At 43.8% G+C, this 28,000-nt stretch overlaps 1 protein-coding gene across 1 annotated transcript; it reads left to right on the top strand.

The window, feature by feature from the left end:
• The first annotated feature begins 17 nt into the window (after positions 1 to 17).
• Positions 18 to 27,988, top strand: LOC134583260 (cathepsin S-like). The gene is made up of 8 exons (XM_063440125.1): positions 18 to 160; positions 7,900 to 8,029; positions 9,825 to 9,947; positions 10,962 to 11,123; positions 12,907 to 13,131; positions 13,494 to 13,659; positions 21,265 to 21,367; positions 26,099 to 27,988. The coding sequence occupies exons 1-8, from the start codon at positions 153 to 155 to the stop codon at positions 26,196 to 26,198; spliced, it is 1,017 nt and encodes a 338-aa protein (XP_063296195.1). The 5' UTR covers positions 18 to 152; the 3' UTR covers positions 26,199 to 27,988.
• Positions 27,989 to 28,000: the final 12 nt, after the last annotated feature.

Consider the following 28,000-nt stretch of genomic DNA (forward strand, 5'->3'; position numbering starts at 1 on the left):
ACCGGTCTTCCTGTTCTCTGTTCAGCAAACAGCAGTGTTATAAACCTGGCCGTACGACAGAAAAAGTCTTTCTAACGAGCTACTTCCTCAAACTTCGACAAGTGCTGAGTGCGTTCCCCTGAAGCCAACGATTCTAGAACTCAGGGATTAAGATGTTAAGGTAAATTTACTCGGTGCTATTATTTTAAACATAATGATTTAAAAGGCTAAAGATACATATGGACCAGTCTCTCACCCTGGGACTGGGGCTCATGATTCTGGTGGGTTGGCCACGGGTGGATAACTAGATGGAACAACTGAGTTTAGAGCAGATCCCTTTATATTATGGCTCACAGAGTTCAGGGTGAGGCAAAGCTCTGTCAGGGCTTGTATTGTAGTTCTGGGTTAACGTCCTCAGATACCAGTCTAAATTTTCATTTATTTAGAAAGTGTTTGAGCTGGAGGTACATTAGGACAGTTATCTAGAATGTCAAAGCCTTACGAATTGTCTAGAGCAGTGGTCCCCAACCTAGTCCTCGAGTATCCCCTAACAGTCCTGGATTTTATGATTACCCAGTTGTGTCTAAGGTATTTTTAGAAAAAAAATAAAACACTTGAGACATAACAGGGTGATCCCTAAATCCTGGGCTGGTAGAGGGTACTCGAGGACTGGGTTGGGAACCCTGCTCTAGAGTCACAGGACAGCACGGGGTCAATGCTGGAGGTCTCTGGAGCGGGCACAGACCTCTTTCTCTGGGCCACTAGTACTGATGTTCCCACCTATGCCAAACACAGAGTGTAAAGGGGATAAAATCAGATTTATTGTTTTAAATTGATATATGGGATAGAAAGAATATAGGAGATTGTCTGTCTGTCTATCTGTCTACCTGTTTAATATCTGTTGGTCAGGAAGTCGATCTACCTGAAGGCCTATAATAAACTGGATTATGTATGGAAGTAGAGGAAGGCAGTTTAGCATTTTTATTTTAACTTCTTTAATTGTCATAAACTTCGAAACAAACCAAAGCTAGTTAGTGCCATAGAGGAGTGAAATGGGGATCTGGGTGAGAAAATAGCAGGGGGATAGAGATATCTTGGGGAGCTAGTGAGAGATGTTGGGGGGCCTGGATAAGAGACGTTCCTGGGGATATTCTCATGGTATTATAGATTAGAAGGAGGTGTCAGCCAATCCTGGATACTGAGCAGCGCAGCCAGTTCCTGGGGATATTCTAATGGTATTATAGATTAGAAGGAGGTGTCAGCCAATCATGGATACTGAGCAGTGCAGCCAGTTCCTGTGGATATTCTCATGGTATTATAGATTAGAAGGAGGTGTCAGCCAATCCTGGATACTGAGCAGTGCAGCCAGTTCCTGGGGATATTCTCATGGTATTATAGATTAGAAGGAGGTGTCAGCCAATCCTGGATACTGAGCAGTGCAGCCAGTTCCTGTGGATATTCTCATGGTATTATAGATTAGAAGGAGGTGTCAGCCAATCCTGGATACTGAGCAGCGCAGCCAGTTCCTGGGGATATTCTAATGGTATTATAGATTAGAAGGAGGTGTCAGCCAATCCTGGATACTGAGCAGTGCAGCCAGTTCCTGGGGTATATTCTAATGGTATTATAGATTAGAAAGAGGTGTCAGCCAATCCTGGATACTGAGCAGTGCAGCCAGTTCCTGGGGATATTCTAATGGTATTATAGATTAGAAGGAGGTGTCAGCCAATCCTGGATACTGAGCAGCGCAGCCAGTTCCTGGGGATATTCTAATGGTATTATAGATTAGAAGGAGGTGTCAGCCAATCCTGGATACTGAGCAGTGCAGCCAGTTCCTGGGGATATTCTAATGGTATTATAGATTAGAAGGAGGTGTCAGCCAATCCTGGATACTGAGCAGCGCAGCCAGTTCCTGGGGATATTCTAATGGTATTATAGATTAGAAGGAGGTGTCAGCCAATCATGGATACTGAGCAGTGCAGCCAGTTCCTGGGGATATTCTAATGGTATTATAGATTAGAAAGAGGTGTCAGCCAATCCTGGATACTGAGCAGTGCAGCCAGTTCCTGTGGATATTCTCATGGTATTATAGATTAGAAGGAGGTGTCAGCCAATCCTGGATACTGAGCAGTGCAGCCAGTTCCTGGGGATATTCTAATGGTATTATAGATTAGAAGGAGGTGTCAGCCAATCCTGGATACTGAGCAGCGCAGCCAGTTCCTGGGGATATTCTAATGGTAGTATAGATTAGAAGGAGGTGTCAGCCAATCCTGGATATTGAGCAGTGCAGCCAGTTCCTGGGGTATATTCTAATGATATTATAGATTAGAAGGAGGTGTCAGCCAATCCTGGATACTGAGCAGCGCAGCCAGTTCCTGGGGATATTCTAATGGTATTATAGATTAGAAGGAGGTGTCAGCCAATCATGGATACTGAGCAGCGCAGCCAGTTCCTGGGGTATATTCTAATGGTATTATAGATTAGAAGGAGGTGTCAGCCAATCCTGGATACTGAGCAGTGCAGCCAGTTCCTGGGGTATATTCTAATGGTATTATAGATTAGAAGGAGGTGTCAGCCAATCCTGGATACTGAGCAGTGCAGCCAGTTCCTGGGGTATATTCTAATGGTATTATAGATTAGAAGGAGGTGTCAGCCAATCTTGGATACTGAGCAGCGCAGCCAGTTCCTGGGGATATTCTAATGGTATTATAGATTAGAAGGAGGTGTCAGCCAATCCTGGATACTGAGCAGCGCAGCCAGTTCCTGGGGTATATTCTAATGGTATTATAGATTAGAAGGAGGTGTCAGCCAATCCTGGATACTGAGCAGTGCAGCCAGTTCCTGGGGTATATTCTAATGGTATTATAGATTAGAAGGAGGTGTCAGCCAATCCTGGATACTGAGCAGTGCAGCCAGTTCCTGGGGTATATTCTTATGGTATTATAGATTAGAAGGAGGTGTCAGCCAATCTTGGATACTGAGCAGCGCAGCCAGTTCCTGGGGATATTCTAATGGTATTATAGATTAGAAGGAGGTGTCAGCCAATCCTGGATACTGAACAGTGCAGCCAGTTCCTGGGGATATTCTAATGGTATTATAGATTAGAAGGAGGTGTCAGCCAATCTTGGATACTGAGCAGTGCAGCCAGTTCCTGGGGATATTCTAATGGTATTATAGATTAGAAGGAGGTGTCAGCCAATCCTGGATACTGAACAGTGCAGCCAGTTCCTGGGGATATTCTAATGGTATTATAGATTAGAAGGAGGTGTCAGCCAATCTTGGATACTGAGCAGCGCAGCCAGTTCCTGGGGATATTCTAATGGTATTATAGATTAGAAGGAGGTGTCAGCCAATCCTGGATACTGAGCAGTGCAGCCAGTTCCTGGGGATATTCTAATGGTATTATAGATTAGAAGGAGGTGTCAGCCAATCCTGGATACTGAGCAGCGCAGCCAGTTCCTGGGGATATTCTAATGGTATTATAGATTAGAAGGAGGTGTCAGCCAATCCTGGATACTGAGCAGTGCAGCCAGTTCCTGGGGATATTCTAATGGTATTATAGATTAGAAGGAGGTGTCAGCCAATCCTGGATACTGAGCAGTGCAGCCAGTTCCTGGGGATATTCTAATGGTATTATAGATTAGAAGGAGGTGTCAGCCAATCCTGGATACTGAGCAGCGCAGCCAGTTCCTGGGGATATTCTAATGGTATTATAGATTAGAAGGAGGTGTCAGCCAATCCTGGATATTGAGCAGCGCAGCCAGTTCCTGGGGGATATTCTAATGGTATTATAGATTAGAAGGAGGTGTCAGCCAATCCTGGATACTGAGCAGCGCAGCCAGTTCCTGGGGATATTCTAATGGTATTATAGATTAGAAGGAGGTGTCAGCCAATCCTGGATACTGAGCAGTGCAGCCAGTTCCTGGGGATATTCTAATGGTATTATAGATTAGAAGGAGGTGTCAGCCAATCCTGGATACTGAGCAGTGCAGCCAGTTCCTGGGGATATTCTAATGGTATTATAGATTAGAAGGAGGTGTCAGCCAATCCTGGATATTGAGCAGCGCAGCCAGTTCCTGGGGATATTCTAATGGTATTATAGATTAGAAGGAGGTGTCAGCCAATCCTGGATACTGAGCAGCGCAGCCAGTTCCTGGGTATATTCTAATGGTATTATAGATTAGAAGCAGGTGTCAGCCAATCCTGGATACTGAGCAGCGCAGCCAGTTCCTGGGGATATTCTAATGGTATTATAGATTAGAAGGAGGTGTCAGCCAATACTGGATATTGAGCAGCGCAGCCAGTTCCTGGGGTATATTCTAATGATATTATAGATTAGAAGGAGGTGTCAGCTAATCCTGGATACTGAGCAGCGCAGCCAGTTCCTGGGGATATTCTAATGGTATTATAGATTAGAAGGAGGTGTCAGCCAATCCTGGATACTGAGCAGTGCAGCCAGTTCCTGGGGATATTCTAATGGTATTATAGATTAGAAGGAGGTGTCAGCCAATCCTGGATACTGAGCAGTGCAGCCAGTTCCTGGGGATATTCTCATGGTATTATAGATTAGAAGGAGGTGTCAGCCAATCTTGGATACTGAGCAGTGCAGCCAGTTCCTGGGGATATTCTAATGGTATTATAGATTAGAAGGAGGTGTCAGCCAATCCTGGATATTGAGCAGCGCAGCCAGTTCCTGGGGATATTCTAATGGTATTATAGATTAGAAGGAGGTGTCAGCCAATCCTGGATACTGAGCAGTGCAGCCAGTTCCTGGGGAAATTCTAATGGTATTATAGATTAGAAGGAGGTGTCAGCCAATCCTGGATACTGAGCAGCGCAGCCAGTTCCTGGGGATATTCTAATGGTATTATAGATTAGAAGGAGGTGTCAGCCAATCCTGGATACTGAGCAGTGCAGCCAGTTCCTGGGGATATTCTAATGGTATTATAGATTAGAAGGAGGTGTCAGCCAATCCTGGATACTGAGCAGCGCAGCCAGTTCCTGGAGATATTCTAATGGTATTATAGATTAGAAGGAGGTGTCAGCCAATCCTAGCTGTGCAGCCAGTTCCTGTGGATTCTAATGTTTTTATAGACATACACATTTACCTGATACCTGAGCCCCAGAGATGCAGTAACACATTGTGAGCTGTTTAGATATCTTTAGACGCCCAGGTATTGGATTAATCCTCAAGGCAATCTTAGAAAGGAGATCCTTTTTGGTAATAAAGCATTGGGTCACTGTGTGTCTATTTAATAACCAAATGGTATCTTGCTTCATTTTTGTGGGAAATGGTGAAATACTAGACAGTCCTAATGAAATGTGTTTGTCGATGTTGTAATCCCAGGACACTAGCTGTCCCAGTCCATTATCAGAGGTCAGGCTAGAAAACAATTGATTTCTTTGGGGGTTGTTCTCTAAAAAGAGGATTAGTAAAGAATACACCAGGAAGTTGCACGATCTACGCAAACTAGCAAAGGGGGAAAATAACTTTTAAAAGTCACCTTTAACTCAGTTCCTGGTTTAATTAATGTTTTTGACTTTACTGTGTTGATTCCCTTTATGTATTTAAATGTTTCTATCATATCCCCCCTGTCTCGTCTTTCCTCCAAGCTATACATGTTAAGATCCTTTAACCTTTCCTGGTAAGTTTTATCCTGCAATCCATGAACCAGTTTAGTAGCCCTTCTTTGAACTCTCTCTAAGGTATCAATATCCTTCTGAAGATATGGTCTCCAGTACTGCGTACAATACTCCAAGTGAGGTCTCTCCAGTGTTCTGTACAATGGCATGAGCACACTGGCGTACATACTGTGGTCACAGGGGTCGCAGCTGCGACCGGGCCCAGCCCTCCAGGGGGCCTGGAAACCCTGCGACCGGGTATGTAAGCCAGTTTGCCAGCCTCTTCTTCTGGGGGGCCCAGGAGCTGGCCACCTCAGGCCCCCCCAAGGCTGGCAGTGGCGTCAGTTTGCGGGCAGGTGCGCGAGGGAGCATTCTCCACTGAGCGCTCTCGGCCCAGCTCCCTCGCGCACACCGTCCTAATGGCGGAGCCGGAATATGACGTAATTCAGTAAGCGGCGCGCAAGGGAGCTGGGCAGAGAGCGCTCAGGGGAGAATGCTCCCTCGCCGCCTGCAGGACTGGCCGCCGGACAGCCCCACTGGACACCAGGGAATCCCCTCAGCACTCCCAAAGGTAGGGAGGCTGGTGGAATAAATGTAAAAAAATAAATAAATATGAGTGTGTGTATATGTGTATATGTGTGTTAGTGTGTGTGTGTTACTGTGTGTGTGTGTGTCTGTTACTGAGTGTGTTAGTTGTGTGTTTGTGTGAGTGTCTGTTATTGAGTGTGTGTCTGCTAGTGTGTCAGTGAGTGTGTTTGTAATTGAGTATGTGTCTGCTAGTGAGGGTCAGTGTGTGTATCAGTGAGTGTGTTACTGTGTGTATCTGTTACTGAGCGTGTGTTTGTCAGTGAGAGTGTATGTTTTGTGAGTGTCTCTCTGTCAGTGAGTGTGTATGTATGTCTGTCACTGAGTGGGTGTCTGTTAGCAAGTGTGCCTGTTTGTGAGAGTGTGTGTGGTTAAAACCCCTTCAGCACTTACCTTTCTCCAGCACCGGGCTCCCTTGGCGCTGGGGATCTCTCCGCTCTGATTCGCCTCTCAGCTCCGAATGCACATGTGCGGACGTCTCCTATGGACGTCCAGCGTCTTCTCACTGATTTTCACAGTGAGAATCGCGGAAGCGCCTCTAGCGGCTGTCAGTGAGACAGCTATTAGAGGCTGGATTAACCCTCAGTGTAACATAACAGTTTCTCTGGTTTATGGTTAAAACTAGAGGGACCCGGCACCCAGACCACTTCATTGAGCTGAAGTGATCTGAGTGCCTATAGTGGTCCTTTAACCCCTTAAGGACCAAACTTCTGGAATAAAATGGAATCATGACGTGTCACACACGTCATGTGTCCTTAAGGGGTTAAGTGTATGTATCTGCATGCAGTGGCATACATACCGCAGCCGCAGGGGTCGCAGCCCTGTGACCAGGTGACCGCCACCATGTGTTGTGGCCCCGGCCCGTGCAGAGTAAGCGCGCGGTGGGGGGGCAACTGATTAATTTTCGCACTGGGGCCCCATGGATCGTGTGTACGCCACTGCATGAGCACTTCCCTGTTTCTACTGCTAATACCTCTCCCTATACAACCAAGCATTCTGCTAGCATTTCCTGCTGCTCTATTACATTGTCTGCCTACCTTTAAGTCCTCAGAAATAATCACCCCTAAATCCCTTTCCTCAGATGTTGAGGTTAGGACTCTATCAAATATTCTGTACTCTGCCCTTGGGTTTTTACGTCCAAGATGCATTATCTTGCAATTATCCCCATTAAATGTCAGCGGCCACAGCTGATTTAAAAAGGGAAACAGTGCGCATGCAGACTCCAGGCACCATAACTACTTTAAGTCGCCAAAGTGGTCATGGTTATTGGAGTAACCCTTTATAATTAACATTTCTTTTATTTGTTTAACTTTGGGTTTTATTTACTAAACTCTCAATTCCAGTGAGTTAAAAGCCAAATGGCAAAGTTTTAGCTAAATTAGATCTAAATTGGATTTAAATCAGATACTTACAGCGTGGCTAGGTTATCGAAAATGTTTATCCACTACAAAATCAAGTTCAGTGAATAAATGTAAATTGTCCTCTGTTTGAGATCGTTAAGGTGTTTATTTTTGCAGCCATGAGTTGGAACATTTTGCAAATGTGAGAATTTATTTATAATTGTGCTGCGAGGCTTAGCGTTTGCAGCTGTTAATTTAGGACAAGTCACTATTTGGTTAATCTCATATTGTATCTGGCCAGTTTGGTGGAAGCATGGTTTGGCTATTATTACATTATACCCTCGTTTAATCTTCTTTTTCCTATCTCCTTCAGAATGATATCTTGGCTGTGTTTAGGACTGGTTGTGTTTGTCACCGTGTCTGTGAACGCGTTAATTGACCCAGCATTGGATAACCACTGGCAGCTGTGGAAGGAAGCCCATAACAAGAACTATGAAAATCTGGTACGTCAATTACAACAACATTTCTCAATCTACACACAGGCATTATCGACGGCATGTAGTGACACACGTTCTGTTTTCTGGGTTTCAACTGTAGGAAAAATATCTGTGACTTAAAATACATAAATTCTTCCTAGAATGCTATCACAGGTAATAATCGCCTAGTCAAACCATTGAGCTTAATGCCAGGGATAAAAAATAATCAACTCACCACCCTGGACTCTTGAACTGCAAAAAAGGTTAATCGGTTCCATGAATCAGTTTGAATTCTCTGGCAGACTGACAGGTGGATCGGGGTTACGTGTATGCTTAGAGAACACTGTCTACCTGACTGCAAAGGCCTGTGAAGGGTGGGGGGGAATAATGGTCTTGGACTATGGTCCATAGTTTGGTTTAGATCCCCTAGTTCCAGTAAAGAGCACGGTCGCCTACAATATAAGCTTTTATTTCTCTGAATTTCCCATTTTGAAGTGACAGTTTAAGCCTTTTCCTATTTTCACAATATCTGTGGCGCTAACTCAGAATGTCTGTGGCGCTAACTCAGAATGTCTGTGGCGCTAACTCAGAATGTCTGTGGCGCTAACTCAGAATGTCTGTGGCGCTAACTCACAATGTCTGTGGCGCTAACTCACAATGTCTGTGGAGCTAACTCACAATGTCTGTGGTGCTAACTCACAATATCTGTGGAGCTAACTCACAATGTCTGTGGCGCAAACTCACAATGTCTGTGGCGCTAACTCACAATGTCTGTGGCGATAACTCACAATGTCTGTGGCGCTAACTCACAATGTCTGTGGCGCAAACTCACAATGTCTGTGGCGCTAACTCACAATGTCTGTGGCGCTAACTCAGAATGTCTGTGGCGCTAACTCAGAATGTCTGTGGCGCTAACTCAGAATGTCTGTGGCGCTAACTCACAATGTCTGTGGCGCTAACTCACAATGTCTGTGGAGCTAACTCACAATGTCTGTGGTGCTAACTCACAATATCTGTGGAGCTAACTCACAATGTCTGTGGCGCAAACTCACAATGTCTGTGGCGCTAACTCACAATGTCTGTGGCGATAACTCACAATGTCTGTGGCGCTAACTCACAATGTCTGTGGCGCAAACTCACAATGTCTGTGGTGCTAACTCACAATGTCTGTGGCGCTAACTCACAATGTCTGTGGTGCTAACTCACAATGTCTGTGGCGCTAACTCACAATGTCTGTGGCGCTAACTCGCAATGTCTGTGGCGCTAACTCACAATGTCTGTGGCGCTAACTCACAATGTCTGTGGCGCTAACTCACAATGTCTGTGGCGCTAACTCGCAATGTCTGTGGCGCTAACTCAGAATGTCTGTGGCGCTAACTCAGAATGTCTGTGGCGCTAACTCAGAATGTCTGTGGCGCTAACTCACAATGTCTGTGGCGCTAACTCACAATGTCTGTGGAGCTAACTCACAATGTCTGTGGAGCTAACTCACAATGTCTGTGGTGCTAACTCACAATATCTGTGGAGCTAACTCACAATGTCTGTGGCACTAACTCACAATGTCTGTGGCGCTAACTCACAATGTCTGTGGTGCTAAATCACAATGTCTGTGGTGCTAACTCACAATGTTTATGGCGCTAACTCACAATGCCTAATGATCCCCATGTGTCAATAAAAGGCATATTCATGATATCATTGGAGAAATACTTTGGAGAAATACTTTTTTAAAGTTGGGATATGAGGATTCTCAGAGAGTGTTTCCATGTTATAAGCTTATAACGAGGAGTTAACCAGAAAACTGTTTATAAACCATGTGTTGTAGAGAGAAGATCTGAGCAGAAGGGTGACCTGGGAAAAGAACCTGAAGTTTATCACGTTACACAATTTGGAGCACTCCTTGGGATTACATTCATATGAACTGGGAATGAACCATCTTGGAGACATGGTAAGCATTTTACATTAATACTTAGAATAAACTGACAGCTCTTAGGTGGTATGTTTTACCAAACCGCCCTACATGAAATCGATAGTATAGACTTCCCCTACGAAGTACAGTGCGGGATCTAGAGCGCCACTTTCCACTGGGTGATTGCTAGAGCCACCCTGTCCCACCAGTGCCCCATACACCCATGCTCCCACCATATAATGCAGGTCTCCTCCAATCTCTGGTATGTATGCTAGAGGTGGCAACACAGAAACGGTGTAAGGTCGTTGAAAGAAATATACTTGGATATTATCGATCATTTCTTGGAATTGGGTATTTCATAACTTTGACCCAGAGCTAATGGGCGAGTAATGTCGAGATCTCTAATCTAAGAGTATTCCTGCAGAGGAAGCACACAGGCATTCTTCCATTATCCCTTTGAGGACCAAGGGACGTATTTGTCCCATGTTTTTAATTGCCTGTATCATCTGATTAAGAACTGAAAATACTTTTTTTTTTTTTTGGTGTGAGTCTAAATATGAGTTCTTATCAACAAATGGATCTAGCTTTTTGCCAATAATTTCATGAAATGGCTTAGTTACAGCAACTGAAGTGTACGAACTTAAATAAATATAATTATTTTTATATTGATGGCGGTAATCTTATGGTCCTCAAAGGGTTGTACCATAAGCTTTAGTAGCTTGTGGCTAGCAAGGCATCTTGGGAACTTTAGTTCTGGAGCAGCTAGAGGGATACACTTTGAGCAACTAGAAAGGCATGGTTGGGATTGATGGACTCTGCTGTAGTTAGTATTCATCCACCCTACAGAGGTGATGGAAGCTTTAATAAAACGGTGAGTATCAACTGTGAACATATTACACAAAGCAGCAATGTCATTAACCCCCAATCTACACCCTGCGGAAAAAGAAAGTCTCCAAGAATGGGAGCTAGGAAATGCAAACTTATAAAAAGCATATAATGTATAGGAGGAAATCTGTTAATTCTGGTCTCTGCTATTCTGTCTGTATCCTATAGACCAAGGAAGAAGTGATGACTACACTGACTGGGCTGGTAGTACCACCAGGCTCTGAGCGAGTCAGGTATTCCAGTAACAAATGGAACAGCACCATAAAAGCAAATCTTCCAGATTCCATGGACTGGAGGGAGAAAGGGTGCGTCAGCAATGTAAAAAACCAGGTAAGAACCTTTCTCGATAATTATCCCAATAAGTCTTCTGCTTCCAGAAGGAAGCTCCCTGTACCCCGGCTGGGTAACTCCGCCAAGGATTGCTTTCTAGCTGGAACCAGGAAAAACCTCCGGGTCCTCCTGGAGTCTCTCCGTCCTGGAACAGGATAGGGGACTAGCTCTATTCCGTCCCAGGGACCAGACGACACACAGTCCTGGAAGCTCTAGTCCTTATAAGGACTTTCCCAGCCGAATCCTCCACTAGCTGGTACAGGGTGCTGAGCAGTGATTAGCCCTTTCCCCTCCAAGTAACTAGACAACACATAGCTCTGGGAGTACAACTGATTTTAAAGAGACAAACTCTGCCTTTTATGCACAGACCCCAGCATTGTATTCAACACAAGCTCCTCCCTGGAACCTCCCTGGAATTATAGACTTGGGAGATAATTGAGTTGAAGACCGGCAAGCTAATTATCTCCCAGGAACAGAGAGCCCAACACAAAAATATAAAAACATAAAAGTACACCAAAACATAATAAAAACATACAATAACCCCACATAGCCCTGTTATTTTGACAACTAGTGTGCTTAGATCCATGCAATGTAGGGGAAACGCCACTGTGTTAAAGTTCTGATTGGCAGCACACATGGTCCTATGCCCAAAATAGTTCCAGGGCATTTGGTGCTTTTGCCGGTCAACTTTCGGGAGCTACTGCAGCTGCAATATGGGGTGCTCCGCCTGGCTCTCAGGTAGCATTTGTTCCCCTTAGTCTCAGACACCTTCCCTCCAAAAAGGGTTGCAAAGTGGTTTAAAACCCCAAACCAAGTTGTCCGGGAACCGCACAGTCACCTCATGCTGAAAACACTTGCATAACATTCGCGGCTAAATACCTCTGAGGACCATTGGTGGGTTTGGTTAATGCGAATGGCCGCCAGGGAGCTAGCGTTTGTTACCATTCAAAAGAAGGGAAAGTGCCGAACCAAGAGGTACCCAGGGAAAGTTGCTAATGGCTGGGCAGGGTAACTCTCGAATAGGGTTTCAGACCTGAACCATAGTCAGTGGGCAGGAGGCCAGCTTCCACACTCTTCCAGGAGTTCATGGCAACGTTAGTGGGAAGGAGCGTTTGTCACACCATTGCTAGAGAGAAAGACTAGAGAGTCATGGTTTACTACAGGTATGGAGGTTCGTGGTGAGGGATCCCTACATCCTTATAAATGGAGAAAATCATTGGTAAAAGTACAACACTCAGGGTAATTCACTAAAGTGAGAATTGCCGGAAGTTTAAAGTGAATCTCAAAATGTATGCCAAAATTGCCAAATTAAAAATATTCCCAATTTTCAAGTCATTTTTTACTTCAGTTTAGCTCGATAAGTCCTAAATTTAAATTCAATGTAAATTCCTGACTATTCTCGATTTAGGGAATAAACCCTGAGAGGATTATGGGACAATACAATTTCAAACGGACGGCAGAGCAATGTTCCCCATTAGTGCAGAGGATCAAGGATTTGACGTGTTTTTATTCAAAAATAATACTTGCATCTGATTTCAGACAATGTGACAAGAATTGCCGTAAGGACTTCGAACTGCAGGCCAAAATAGCTGATTCATAAGAATTCCCCAGATCTGCTTGGCTTGTTAGGCCTAAATGTAAAATTCTTTGGATCAACTTGTTTGAATTTTGAATATTTTCCGATACTTTGGCCATTAGATGTGTTTCCGTCTAATTGATAAATATTAGCAGGAAGGGTGAAGATTCGAATTATAAGAAATGTATAGGATCTTTCTGTTTGCAGGGTTCCTGCGGCTCCTGTTGGGCTTTCAGTGCGGTTGGGGCCCTAGAGGGCCAGTTGCAACTCAAGACTGGTAAACTGGTCTCTCTCAGCCCTCAAAACCTGGTGGATTGTTCTTCAAAATACGGGAACAAAGGATGCAGCGGAGGATTCATGACAAGAGCTTTTCAATATGTTATCGACAATCAAGGAATCGACTCAGACTCATATTATCCCTATACAGCCCAGGTGAGTGAAGTCCAAATTAAGTGAAATTGGGGCAATCTGTCCAGCTCTCTCTGACACTGTGCCAAGAGATCCCTTTGAAGCTTCTAGTTTCCTTCATTGGTGAACACCAGTCACACAAGAACACAATAAACATGTGGGCTTATTTATGGGGACTGCATGGGCTTTTAGCCATAGGATGCCTTACGGGATATATGGCTGTGGCTTAAGTTTAGCTGTAGATCTACACTTCTCGTTAAAACATTCCCCTGGACTAATGTAACGTGAATAAGATAATATTATTCTTGTCCTTGCGCTGCATCGTAGAGAAATACTTTTAGAACAAATATATAATATATCTATGTTTTATGTATTTTTATTAACAGGATCAGCCCTGTCATTATGACACAGCTGGTAAAGCATCTACATGTATAAAATACACCGAGATTGAACCAGCCACAGAAGACACCCTGAAACAAGCACTGGCTACTGTTGGCCCAATATCCGTTGCCATCGATGCAACTCGCCCATCCTTTTACTTCTATAAAAGCGGTAGGTTTCAATCATTTCTTTCCTGTATTGAAGAATCTGCTGTTATTACTACACAGAGAAAGGGTCACATACAAAAAGATCTCCCTGACACGATCGCTGCTCTCAGAGTGAGGGTAACGGGGGATCATTAACATTTAGATATATATTTAAAGCAGGAATGTCAAGATTACTGTAGATGCCCAACACGCACAGGGGGCCCTGAGGTGGCCAGCTCCTGGGCCCCCAGGAGAAGAGGCTGGCAAAATGTGGCCACACTGGCGTGCATACTGGGTCGCAGGGCTGCCGGATACCCTGGAGGCCCGGTCGCAGCCCCTGCGACCATGGTATGTACCCCACTCCCTCTAAAATGTAAGCTCACTGAGCATGCCCTCAATCCCTCTGTTACTGTGTCACTATACCCCACTCCCTCTAACATGTAAACTCACTGAGCAGGCCCTCAATCCCTCTGTTACTGTGTCACTATACCCCACTCCCTCTAGCATGTAAACTCACTGAGCAGGCCCTCAATCCCTCTGTTACTGTCACTATACCCCACTCCCTCTAACTTGTAACCTCACTGAGCAGGGCCCTCAAACCCTCTGTTACGGTGTCACTATACCCCACTCCCTCTAACATGTAAACTCACTGAGCAGGGCCCTCAATCCCTCTGTTACTGTCTCACTATACCCCACTCCCTCTAGCATGGAAACTCACTGAGCAGGCCCTCAATCCCTCTGTTACTGTCACTATACCCCACTCCCTCTAACTTGTAACCTCACTGAGCAGGGCCCTCAAACCCTCTGTTACTGTCTCACTATACCCCACTCCCTCTAGCATGTAAACTCACTGAGCAGGTCCTCAATCCCTCTGTTACTGTGTCACTATACCCCACCCCCTCTAACATGTAAACTCACTGAGCAGGGCCTCAATCCCTCTGTTTCTGTGTCACTATACCCCACTCCTTCTTGCATGTAAACTCACTGAGCAGGCCCTCAATCCCTCTGTTTCTGTGTCACTATACCCCACTCCCTCTAACATGTAAACTCACTGAGCAGGGCCCTCAATCCCTCTGTTACTGTGTCACTATACCCCACTCCCTCTAACATGTAAACTCACTGAGCAGGCCCTCAATCCCTCTGTTACTGTGTCACTATACTCTACTCCCTCTAGCATTTAAACTCACTGAGCAGGGCCCTCAATCCCTCTGTTACTGTGTCACTATACCCCACTCCCTCTAACATGTAAGCTCACTGAGCAGGGCCCTCAATCCCTCTGTTACTGTGTCACTATACCCCACTCCCTCTAACATGTAAACTCACTGAGCAGGCCCTCAATCCCTCTGTTACTGTGTCACTATACTCTACTCCCTCTAGCATTTAAACTCACTGAGCAGGGCCCTCAATCCCTCTGTTACTGTGTCACTATACCCCCACTCCCTCTAACACGTAAGCTCACTGAGCAGGCCCTCAATCCCTCTGTTACTGTCACTATACCCCACTCCCTCTAACATGTAAACTCACTGAGCAGGCCCTCAATCCCTCCGTTACTGTGTCACTATACCCCACTCCCTCTAACATGTTGTCATGCCTTAATTATATTATCCCCTTACTTCCTGGTTCCACGGAGCTTAGCCACACCTCTTAATGACCCAGTCTCCCTATTTAATCTGATCGACGCTGGATTAATGAACTACGTTCTGTACTCACGAACCGGCTGCAACTTAGTTGTGAAAACCTGCTGTTACCGGACCGGAATAGAAGACTTCAAATTCCCTTCGCCTCTCCTCATCCACGGCTAAAGCTGAACTCTATCCATGCAGGATAATCTGCCTCTGAGGAATCTCGGGAACCAGTGTTCTATAAGCCGGAAGCTAAGTAAAACTTCTCTGATAAACGTTGCATCTAAAGCTGTTATTTCCTGTCTCCAAAAGTCCTTCGTTAAAGCCAACCGTTACAGCTAACTTCAACACATACTTGTCTCAGTTAGCTGCATCTATCTTTCTTCAGTTAAAGTCTATGGAACAGCTATTGTAACTTCTTATCATCTAATTAATTAATACTACTAAAGGACTCTTGCTGCTTCAGTTCCGTTTACTCCTTAAAGCTACAGTGCATATAACTGTGGACTTCATTTATCGTTTAATACTTAATGCTACAGTACCTGTATATTGGAATTAAAGTCAATACCAATTACTCCTAATAAATATTCGAACTATAAGAAATCTGCAGTTGTGTTCCTTCATATGAAATGTTTAAACGTGACAGATCATCTGCCTATCATCCTCAAACAGATATACAAACTGAAAGAGTCAACCAATGCTTAGAACAATATCTACGATGTTATTGCTCTCACTTACAAGACGATTGGATAACTTGGTTACCTATGGCAGAATTTGCATACAATAACTCTTTTCATACCAGCAGTAAAATGACTCCATTTCTATCCAATTATGGATTTCATCCTTCCTCATTTCCTGCTCAGACAAGTTCTTCATCTAATCTCTCCGATTCGAATCAAATCTCTCATATGTCCTCTTTATTCAAAAAATTGCATGACAATCTTGAATTGGCCTCCTCCACTCAAAAGAAGTTTTTTGACACAAAAAGACAACCTTCACCTTCTTATCAAATCGGTGATCTTGTCTGGCTTTCCTCAAAGAACATTTCTACAAACCGTCCATCAAAGAAGTTAAGTTCTCTTTTTCTTGGTCCTTTTCCAATACTATCGATTATCAACCGTAATGTTGTTAAATTGAAACTTCCACCAACTTTAAAGCTACATCCTGTTTTTCATGTGTCCTTGCTGAAGCCTCATCATCCTGACCCTTTCCAAAGGAATGTCACTACTTCTCCTGACCCCATACTGGTCCAGGGTGAAGAAGAATATGAGATTCAAAGTATACTGGATTCAAGGATCCATCGTGGCTCCTTACAATACCTCATCAGATGGAAAGGATATGGAGTTGATGAAGATACATGGGAAAACTCCTCTGACGTTCATGCTGACAAATTAGTTTCCAAGTTTCACAAACGCTACCCTTCTAAGCCAAGTCAATAGCACCCAGAGGTTGCTCATTAAGGAGGGGATACTGTCATGCCTTAATTATATTATCCCCTTACTTCCTGGTTCCACGGAGCTTAGCCACACCTCTTAATGACCCAGTCTCCCTATTTAATCTGATCGACGCTGGATTAATGAACTACGTTCTGTACTCACGAACCGGCTGCAACTTAGTTGTGAAAACCTGCTGTTACCGGACCGGAATAGAAGACTTCAAGTTCCCTTCGCCTCTCCTCATCCACGGCTAAAGCTGAACTCTATCCATGCAGGATAATCTGCCTCTGAGGAATCTCGGGAACCAGTGTTCTATAAGCCGGAAGCTAAGTAAAACTTCTCTGATAAACGTTGCATCTAAAGCTGTTATTTCCTGTCTCCAAAAGTCCTTCGTTAAAGCCAACCGTTACAGCTAACTTCAACACATACTTGTCTCAGTTAGCTGCATCTATCTTTCTTCAGTTAAAGTCTATGGAACAGCTATTGTAACTTCTTATCATCTAATTAATTAATACTACTAAAGGACTCTTGCTGCTTCAGTTCCGTTTACTCCTTAAAGCTACAGTGCATATAACTGTGGACTTCATTTATCGTTTAATACTTAATGCTACAGTACCTGTATATTGGAATTAAAGTCAATACCAATTACTCCTAATAAATATTCGAACTATAAGAAATCTGCAGTTGTGTTCCTTCATATGAAATGTTTAAACGTGACACATGTAAACTCACTGAGCAGGCCCTCAATCCCTCTGTTACTGTGTCACTATACTCTACTCCCTCTAGCATTTAAACTCACTGAGCAGGGCCCTCAATCCCTCTGTTACTGTGTCACTATACCCCACTCCCTCTAACACGTAAGCTCACTGAGCAGGCCCTCAATCCCTCTGTTACTGTCACTATACCCCACTCCCTCTAACATGTAAACTCACTGAGCAGGCCCTCAATCCCTCCGTTACTGTGTCACTATACCCCACTCCCTCTAACATGTAAACTCACTGAGCAGGCCCTCAATCCCTCTGTTATGGTGTGGCTATACCCCATTCCCTCTAACATGTAAACTCACTGAGCAGGCCCTCAATCCCTCTGTTACTGTGTCACTATACCCCACTCCCTCTAGCATGTAAACTCACTGAGCAGGCCCTCAATCCCTCCGTTACTGTGTCACTATACCCCACTCCCTCTAACATGTAAACTCACTGAGCAGGCCCTCAATCCCTCCGTTACTGTGTCACTATACCCCACTCCCTCTAACATGTAAACTCACTGAGCAGGCCCTCAATCCCTCCGTTACTGTGTCACTATATCCCACTCCCTCTAACATGTAAACTCACTGAGCAGGGCCCTCAATCCCTCTGTTACTGTGTCACTATACCCCACTACCTCTAACATGTAAACTCACTGAGCAGGCCCTCCATCCCTCCGTTACTGTGTCACTATACCCCACTCCCTCTAACATGTAAACTCACTGAGCAGGCCCTCAATCCCTCTGTTACTGTGTCACTATACCCCACTCCCTCTAACATGTAAACTCACTGAGCAGGGCCCTCAATCCCTCTGTTACTGTCACTATACCCCACTCCCTCTAACATGTAAACTCACTGAGCAGGGCCCTCAATCCCTCTGTTACTGTGTCACTATACCCCACTCCCTCTAACATGTAAGCTCACTGAGCAGGGCCCTCAATCCCTCTGTTACTGTGTCACTATACCCCACTCCCTCTAACATGTAAACTCACTGAGCAGGCCCTCAATCCCTCTGTTACTGTGTCACTACTCCACTCCCTCTAGCATGTAAACTCACTGAGCAGGCCCTCAATCCCTCTGTTACTGTGTCACTATACCCCACTCCCTCTAACATGTAAACTCACTGAGCAGGGCCTCAATCCCTCTGTTACTGTCACTATACCCCACTCCCTCTAGCATGTAAACTCACTGAGCAGGCCCTCAATCCCTCTGTTACTGTGTCACTATACCCCACTACCTCTAGCATGTAAACTCACTGAGCAGGCCCTCAATCCCTCTGTTACTGTGTCACTATACCCCACGCCCTCTAGCATGTAAACTCACTGAGCAGGGCCCTCAATCCCTCTGTTACTGTCACTATACCCCACTCCCTCTACCATGTAAACTCACCGAGCAGGCCCTCAATCCCTCTGTTACTGTGTCACTATACCCCACTCCCTCTAACATGTAAGCTCACTGAGCAGGGCCCTCAATCCCTCTGTTACTGTGTCACTATACCCCACTCCCTCTAGCATGTAAACTCACTGAGCAGGGCCCTCAATCCCTCTGTTACTGTGTCACTATACCCCACTCCCTCTATATACATAATAAAATAATTATAATAATAATAAAAGATGATTTAGATGTTTGGACAGGGGCCGTAAGTGGTGCAATATCAGTGCTTGCCATAGATCCTCTTGACACATTACTCAGTAACTGTAATCTCAGTCATTTACACTTGTACTCACTGTGACCTCTGTATGGTTCATGTTCGCCACCGTGTGGTTACTCTACGCTATTACAACCTTAGGGAAAAACATTGCAAGTTAGTGCTTTGAAGGTCAGTTCACCTAACTGCTATTTTACTCCCGGGAATGGTCTCTCCTGGGTATTACTCGTATTAATATTATTTTGTTTTGTCTTATTGTTGCTGTTACCAAATTCAGATGATAGATTTATGCATATCTAGAATTTATATGTATAGATAAAAGTTGTGGAATTTGCCGGATACTATTGCTCCAGGATATCCTCATTTAATAGCTGCTTGCTGGCTGCCATTTGATTATTGTCACTGATACATTGTCTGCTCTGCTTGCATTTTAATTGGCTGAAATCTCTGGGAGGCGACCGCAAAAACCTCAATATGCGTGCTACAACAAGAGCAAGCGTATAAAATGCTGATGAGGTGGTACACCACGCCGGTGCAACTACATAGAATGGGAAAAACCACGACAGACATATGCTGGAAAGGGTGTGGGGACAAGGGGACGTTTAAACATATGTGGTGGGACTGCCCGCAAGTAGCCAGATTCTGGAAAAGGGTACAGACATTGTTGACGGAAGTCCTCGAGAAACACATAGACCTAGACCCCTGGTCCATCCTACTGTCAAAACCCACGGACGGCCTCCCGGGGAAAGAACAACAGCTCCTTAACAAACTCATACTTGCAGCTCGATGAGTCTTGGCCCAGACATGGATAAAACCTATAGTCCCGTCCATAGATGACGTAATAGTGAAAATCAAGGACACATTTCTAATGGACAAACTCACAGCCCAGTTCAGAAACATGGAAACTCATTTTCACAAAGTATGGCAACCTTGGGAGGATTACGCTGGGGACTAGACACCACAAAATACATAGGACCATAGACATGAGACAGATAGTGGGAAGCGGCCCACCGTGCGCCCCAGCGCCAAACACAACATCGCGCAGAGAGCACCCCACCCTCCCCTGCACCTTTTGCGCCCCCACTCCTCCCTCCCCTTCATTCCCTCCACATAAATGGAGGAACCACATGGGGTCGGGCCCTCGGGGCCCACCACCTACAGAGCCACACATGTCAGGTAATACACAGCAATATAACACAGCAGGGAGTCAAATTAAAAGTCAACAGGTAGGCACACCACTCGGGAACAGCCCGATACAACAAGCACCTACCCGGGACAAGGGCGGAGGACCCAGGTGGGGCCACTACCCTTAACATACAAAGAAACCCAGAGGAAACAAATGCCAAAGATTCCCGATGGGTGGGACATAAGCCGTAAGATCAAGCACCACGCCAAACACCAAAGGCTAAATAAAATGGCTGGCCCTGCGGGCACCGACTCCAGAAAAAGTTCACAGCAAAACAAGACCAGACAAAGTGGTACACCACCAGAGTCGGACAGACTTCCACTACCAGGCACAGGCCCCACCTACCCGTTAGGGACCGGTGCCGAATGTTACTGTTATTGCTTTTCAAAAAACCTTGGCGACGGGCAGGCATCCGCATGGTATGATACTTCTATCTGCATCCAGGTTACCAATGAAGAGATACATGTCTGTAATACAACATTCCAGTATTTGTAAAATCTCGGCACATCTGTAAGCCGACCAATGTCGATGTAACGCCTGATCTGTCAAGACAAAAATAAAGAATTTAATTGGCTGAAATCAACAGGCACCCAATCAGAATGCAGCATTGTTGTCACATGACATTCTAGACAATGCACCATTATAGGCTATAAGAAGCACTTTTTACTCACTAAGACTGAGATCACGTAAATGGTATTTTGCCCCATCTAGTTTATTGGCCTTGTGTACCTCTATAACCCTTGACCTGTGTACGTCTCTATTCCATGACCTCAGCTAGCTATGCGTATTTCTCGCATGGCTTATTTCTGGCTCCACGTCCAGCCACCATAAGGACTGGTAATACTCTACTATCTCTGACCCTAGTTCTGTGCGTTATCCTATCCTGACACTAACATAAGATCGAGAAAATTGTTCAAATTCTGAATTCAGAGCCACTTTAATTTTCTAACTCAGTCTTTTTGACAATTTGTTCTGAATATATTTTTTGGTAGGTGTCTATGATGACCCAGCATGCTCTCAGGAAGTCAATCATGGGGTCCTTGCAGTGGGCTACGGAAACCTCAATGGAAAAGACTTCTGGCTCATAAAAAATAGGTAAATTAAGATGAATTGAAATTATATAAGTCTAATTCTAATCATGTTCTCTAGAAATATAGTTCTATAGGTGCACATTGCATTCATATAAACCTTTCACCAAGATCTGAAGAGGTAAAATATTTCAAATAAGTTATTCCTGGTTTGTAAGATCTCTGTACTGGTATAAACTCTGGGGGCCATCACAGATCTAAGTTGGACTGGTCCTATGGGTTTAAAACATGAAGGTTTCTGGAGTGTGAGGCGCGACACTGGGAAATATTCCAGAGTGGTGCTGGGGTAATACAAAATCAATAGGGCATGATTTTACTATGATTGCGGTTATAAGGGTGTCAATGTGCTGTGGTGGTTATGGTGCCAGGAGTCCCTAGGGCTGCCTGCAGATAATATATCAAACCGTTGGCAAACGGTTACCTTACATAGTTACATAGCTCAAGAGATGGCGTCCATCAAGTTCAGCCTTTCATACAGCTGTTTTTGCTTTTGATCCAAGAGAAGGCAAAAAAATAGTTTAAGGGACTTCACATTTTGCAACAGACTGGAAAAAAAAACACCTTCTTGACCCCAGAATAGCAGTCAGATGTCTCCTTGGATCAAGCAGCTATTACCCCACTAATTAGAAATTATATCCCTGTTTGTTATGTTTTGGCAAGTATTTCTCCAATTGCAGTTTAAACATCTGTATAGACTCTGACAAAACCACCTCTTCAGGCAGAGAATTACATATCCTTATTGCTCTTACTGTAAAAAAAAAACCTTTTCTTTGCCTTAGATGAAAACCTCCTTTCTTCCAGTCTAAACACATAACCTCCTGTCCTGTCTATAGCCCTCTTTATGAATAGATTTCCAGATAATGATTTGTACTGGCCCTGAATATATATATATATATATATATATATATATATATATATACACACAATAATGTTATCATATCGTTGTCTATAACAATCCCGAAATCCTTCCTGTGTGTTGTTATCCCTAATTCACTATTGTTATGGTGTAAGTTGCTTGTGCATTCTTTACCCTGAAGTGCATAACTTTGCATTTCTCTACATTAAATTTCATCTGCCATTTTAGTGCCCAGTCCCCCAATCTATCCAAATCCCTCTGCAGCAAAGCAATATCCTGCTCACATTCTATTACTTAACCCCTTAAGGACGGGTGACGGACGAGGTCCGTCATCCTGGGGAAACCCTTAACGACGGATGACGGACCTCGTCCGTCACGCGGTAAAATTAACCCCAGATCGCCGCAATCGGTAAGGTATCATGAAAAAGGTACGGTATCATGACAGATATAGAACACATTTGGTGGTTTTGCAGGGACGTAGCCCTGTTTTGGCGACAAATACTAAACGATGTAGCGAAGATCATGCTGATGCGGACCTCCATGACCCCATCCCAGGTCTTACTAAGTTGGCTACATTATTTTACGGAACCACATAAACAGAAAATATTGAAAATATTGGTGGGAGAAGCTAACGCTCTTATCCCAGTGTACTGGCGTCAGAAAAACACACCAACCAGAGAGCAATGGGTGCAGTGGGTGGAGAAAATGAGGGAAATGGAGGCGATACACTGGTCAGTGCTGGGGAAAAAAGACACATGTTTAAAAAAATGGGTCCTTTAAGATAAATGGCAGAAGTAGTATGAACATATTCTGTGTTTACCTCTGATGATCCCAGAGCCACAGGTGAAACGTGTGTTGAGTGCTACAACATAACATCGTACTTGACCAATGGTTCAAACAGCTATTTTCCTTTTTGACTTGAACTTTTTCTCATCAGTAACTTATTCCTCTCCACTTTTAAATGTTGACTGGCTTTCAAATGCGTAGGGACAAGATAGAGATCTCCATAGACTGGTGATATTATTGAACAGCTCGTTCAATTTTTCCCCTTCCACCTTCGTTCCTTAATTAATACTTTAGTAACCTGCCTATTTTGACTATGTTAAGGAACTAGGGGGGTTGGGTATAAGGGTGACGCCTAGTGTCTGACTGTTACTATTACACAGTCTCTATTCCTTTGCCTATATGTATATATGAACTAAGTGCCACTATATCTAGCATTTATTACTATGACCCCTACGGTTGTGATGAGAATTAAATTTTAATGTTTTTTGATTTTCTTTTTTATTAAAAGAGCACTATATGGTTAGGAACACAAACATGTATTCCTGACCCTATAGGGTTGAAACCATCATCTAGCCACCCCTGTGCCCCTCATGCCTCCCTAAATATAGTAAAATCTTGCTTGTATTTAAGTCTGGAGCTGCTAGCTCTGGCTCTGGTTCCTTTAGACCTGCCCATTGCCTGCTGACATCAGCAGAAGTTGTAGCATGATCCAGTCACAATGCTTCCCCATATTATTGGCTGAGACTGACAAGGAGGCAGATCAGGGGCAGAGCCAGCATGATTCAAACACAGCCCTGGACAATCAGCATCTCCTCATAGAGATGAATTGAATCAATGAATCTCTCTGAGGAAGGTTCAGTGTCTGCATGCAGAGGGAGGAGATACTGAATGTCTGCATGCATTTTAGGCAGCCATGACCCAGGAAGGGTTTCTAACAGCCATCTGAGGAGTGGCCAGTGAAGTTATCACTAGGCTGTAATGTAAACACTGCATTTTCTCTGAAATGACAGTGTTTACAGCACAAAGCCTGAAGGTAATGATTCTACTCACCAGAACAAATTCAATAAGCTGTAGTTGTTCTGGTTACTATAGTGTCCCTTTAATTTAAAAAAATTATAAAATATTTTACCTAGAAGGATACTGTAACGGATCACCTGGCACCCCGACTGGGTACCTCCGTTGATGGATGCTCCTAGCGCTTCTTGAGGACTCCAAGCACTCCACTTGACACCATCAGCACTGCAGACCGAACCCCTCTTCCTGGAGAGAGTGAAGCTGGAACAAGCTCTTAAAAGAGCTTAGTGATTATAGCTAGGGGAGTATGTAGAGTATAGCAATTCCCCAGTGTAAATGCAGCCTTTGCCCCCCCACACATGAGACGAGGCTCTATGTTGAGGGTAAAACTGTAACGAGAATATACCCCTACACGCAGGATCCAGCTAAACAGAAGGCAGAACAGAGGAGAGATACGTCTACCGGACCTTCGAATGGCCGGACTCAACGTATATAGGAGAAGTACAGAGTCAGGAACAATCCGAGGTCAAGGGCACAAAGAGACAGCGTAAACGAGGACAAGCCGGGGTCTGGTACACAGGAAACAGCAAGCCGGCAAACAGAACAGACAAGGATAAAGCGAAAACGAAGTCAGAATACAAAGCCAAGGTCAAGTACGGAGGAACACAACTGAACACAACAAGCGCTAAAGGGAACTGTAGCAGAAACCACGATAGGGCAAGGAACTAAGGGAAAAGGGTAAGTATAAATAGGTTCAAAACTAATGTGATTGGCTCCTGTCACTTCCACACCCCCAAAAGGTAAGTGTATGGGGTGTGTGGGATGACAGGGGCCAATGGGAGCCTTTTGCCAATTTAGGCTCCCACTGTCTCTTTAAGAGCGCGCCCGAGACTCGCGGCGCGCTCTTAGATTCAGGCGGGACATGTGACCGCATCTCGCGGTCACTGCCCGCCTTCCTGTCTGAAGCGTCGGATGAGCCGCGCGCGGGCTCGTGCAGCAGCAGGACCGCGCGCGGCTTGAAGAGAGGACCGCGGCCGGACCCTGGAAAAGGTGAGTAACGCTACAAAAACAGGAACAGACAGAGCTGTGGGTTTATTGTTTCTTATATACACATTTGTACACAATGTTACCACCCACATGGTTTTGTAGCACAGCCAATCAAATACACTATAAAACAGTTAAACACTCCAAGTCTGGACAAACAAACCCTCCCCTCTGCCTGTGATATAATTGCTGTACACAATGGGTTAATGTAATTAGCACAGGCAGGAAAATACAGTTTTTACACAATTCTTATAACTTCTAAAATATACATCCAATCTCCAATCTACATATTATTACTCAGCACACTTCAAATATAAATATATCCAAAATTCAGACAATTCCCTTCAGTGGTTAAAACGTTTGTTGGAAGTCCTTTTTGACCGAGGAGGGACAAAGCAGGCAGTTCCAACTGGTCTGGCAGGGTCCCTGGGACAATGCCCTGCTGGAGAACAATGGAAACGGGGGAGGGGGCGGGGGAAGGGGAGAGAGGGGCGAGGCACATCTTCCCATGGATTCAAAGGGGCAGAAAAAGTGTCCCAAAATCCAATAAGCCCAAACAGACTTTTTAAATGGCAATACTTCCCAGGGGCCATAATCACAAGGCAAGAGGCTGGCAAGCAGGCCTCTCCAGGACCAAGTAGCGAAGGGCACTTCGTCACAGATACATTGAGATTTCTCGTATTTTTTGGTCAGATATACATGGTGGATAGCTGTACTAGCTGAGAGTGATTCAAATAGACTTCTACCTCCCTATAATAGGTGGTTCTCACTGATTGTATTAGAGATTAGAGATCTTTTTTGCATAACTAAGATTATTAATACTGGTAAGTTTTAGTTGATTTTTAGGACACAATACCAATAAATGTTAAGTTTTAGATATTACTACATTATTTGTTTGTGCTATTCTGCGTTTAGTTTAAGTAAACTTACTCTGCATCCTTCCATGAGCAATCAGGATGAATTGTACTTGTTACATATTAACGTCATGGCAAGAAAAACTAACCTTTTTTAATTTTTTGTATTTTTTCAACTTTGAAGCTGGGGCGAGAACTATGGAGATCATGGCTATGTTCGCATTGCAAGGAATCATGGGAATATGTGCGGAGTGGGAAGCTACACATCATATCCTGAACTATGAGTCTACAAGTAAAGTCCTGGGGTGAATCCACGGATATAACGAGAATCTCCAGGAATAGAACATTCGATGGAATCGATCTGATACTTTTTAGAACCCAGTAGATTACTTTCATTCCAACGGACGTGTTTATACAAGTGATCATATGTTTTATACAGGGGAGTGTAGTCAGTAGTAATATATATTATAAAACACAGATTCCAATATATTTATCAACGCTCACCAAGTGATCTTTCTATTGTGAACATGCTTTACCTGCAATGTAAAGCGATTGCATGGCTTATCAAACTTCCCCACTTCCAAGATCTAACACTTTGATCATAACACACTGCTTGCACTCTTTCATTGGACACATATATTGTTAGAGTTATGGGCTAACGTAAAATGTAACCTATATTAATTCTATTAACTAAAATAAGGAGAGACATATCGAAACAGTCATTGTGAAAACCAAGTAGATTAACGTACTAACTGCTCAGACCTTGGGGCTGCTAAAGGTTATGTCTTCCAAGTTCCAACAATGTCAGCCCAGAATTACATTCTTATAAGTTTGATAAAATAAGTCATGTGACTTTAAGTGATTATAAAATCTGTTTCCCTGACTTATAAGGTAGACACCAGGTGAAAATTAATCCATGATTGTTAGATTTCCACTATCCTTCAGAAAACGATGTCATGAGTAACATACTGTACAACAGTGTTTTGAGCAAATAAAGAAACCTGTGTAGGTCGAGAGGGTCAGATTAGTGGGTTTACAGCAATGCTGATTAACTCCCATTAACCTATGGTATGGCATCACTAACAGAGAACGTCTGCAGTTTGGGGGAGTCACAGATAGGATGGACTCGTGAACACGTGTAGAGATGCAACTACTAAATAAGTAATGGGTTCCATACTGACCTAAGGTCTTTAATAACCAGGCTGTGATTTTTAACGAGTTATTAAGGTAATCCTATGGGGTTAATTCATTTTGTACTAATAAATCAGTGTATTTCTTAATATGATAGTGTTTGGCAAATCATTGTATTTTCCTGGAACAGCAAAGTTAAAGTCACTGTTCTCTAACAGAATGTGACAAATTGATGGCTTCACCATCAAGTCAAACTTGTGGAGTCTGGTGGCAGCTTAGACGTTAGGCCAACAATCACTAAAGAGAAATATTAAGGGCTATAATATAAACCACAATCTAGACTATTTTGTATTGTGACTCTCCTCACAACAAATAATAATAACATCCACGTTTACCATAAAAGGTGTGTAATAGTGTAAAACCCAACACACCAACACTGCATGGCCTCTTCAAATCAAGTCTTTATTTTTATAATTAAGCCAATTATGACACTGGTGATGTGTATTTGGTTACATTTGGAAGCGTGGACTAAAAGTGCTTTGAGGTTTTTTTAAGGAGAACGCCTCTACATGAAAAATAGACTCAGACTATACTCTGAGAGGCACAGGTTCAATAATGTTGACATATGTGGTGTAACTCTGTCATTTAAATTAAATCAGTATCAGACAGAGAGTCCTTCATGATCCAATTACCTCTAGAATCCTACATAAAATAATTGGAGTGTTTTTTTGTTTGTTATTCAGAATAGTACAGAGTTTAGAGATATATCTATACTTACTGAACATTTGAGCATTAAGTGTTTAGTTTCTCCCTCATTTCCTCAGGTTTGGTATCTGATTGCCTGCTTTGGTTTAAATGTGTGCTGATAATAGAATGTTAAAAATGGTTTTGCTATTGATTTACAATAAGTTTGGTTGGTCTGATAAAAGTGGTTTAAAACCTGTTGGTATTTTTT

This window comes from Pelobates fuscus, chromosome 13 (genome assembly GCF_036172605.1).
Source record: "Pelobates fuscus isolate aPelFus1 chromosome 13, aPelFus1.pri, whole genome shotgun sequence".
Lineage (NCBI taxonomy): Eukaryota > Metazoa > Chordata > Amphibia > Anura > Pelobatidae > Pelobates > Pelobates fuscus.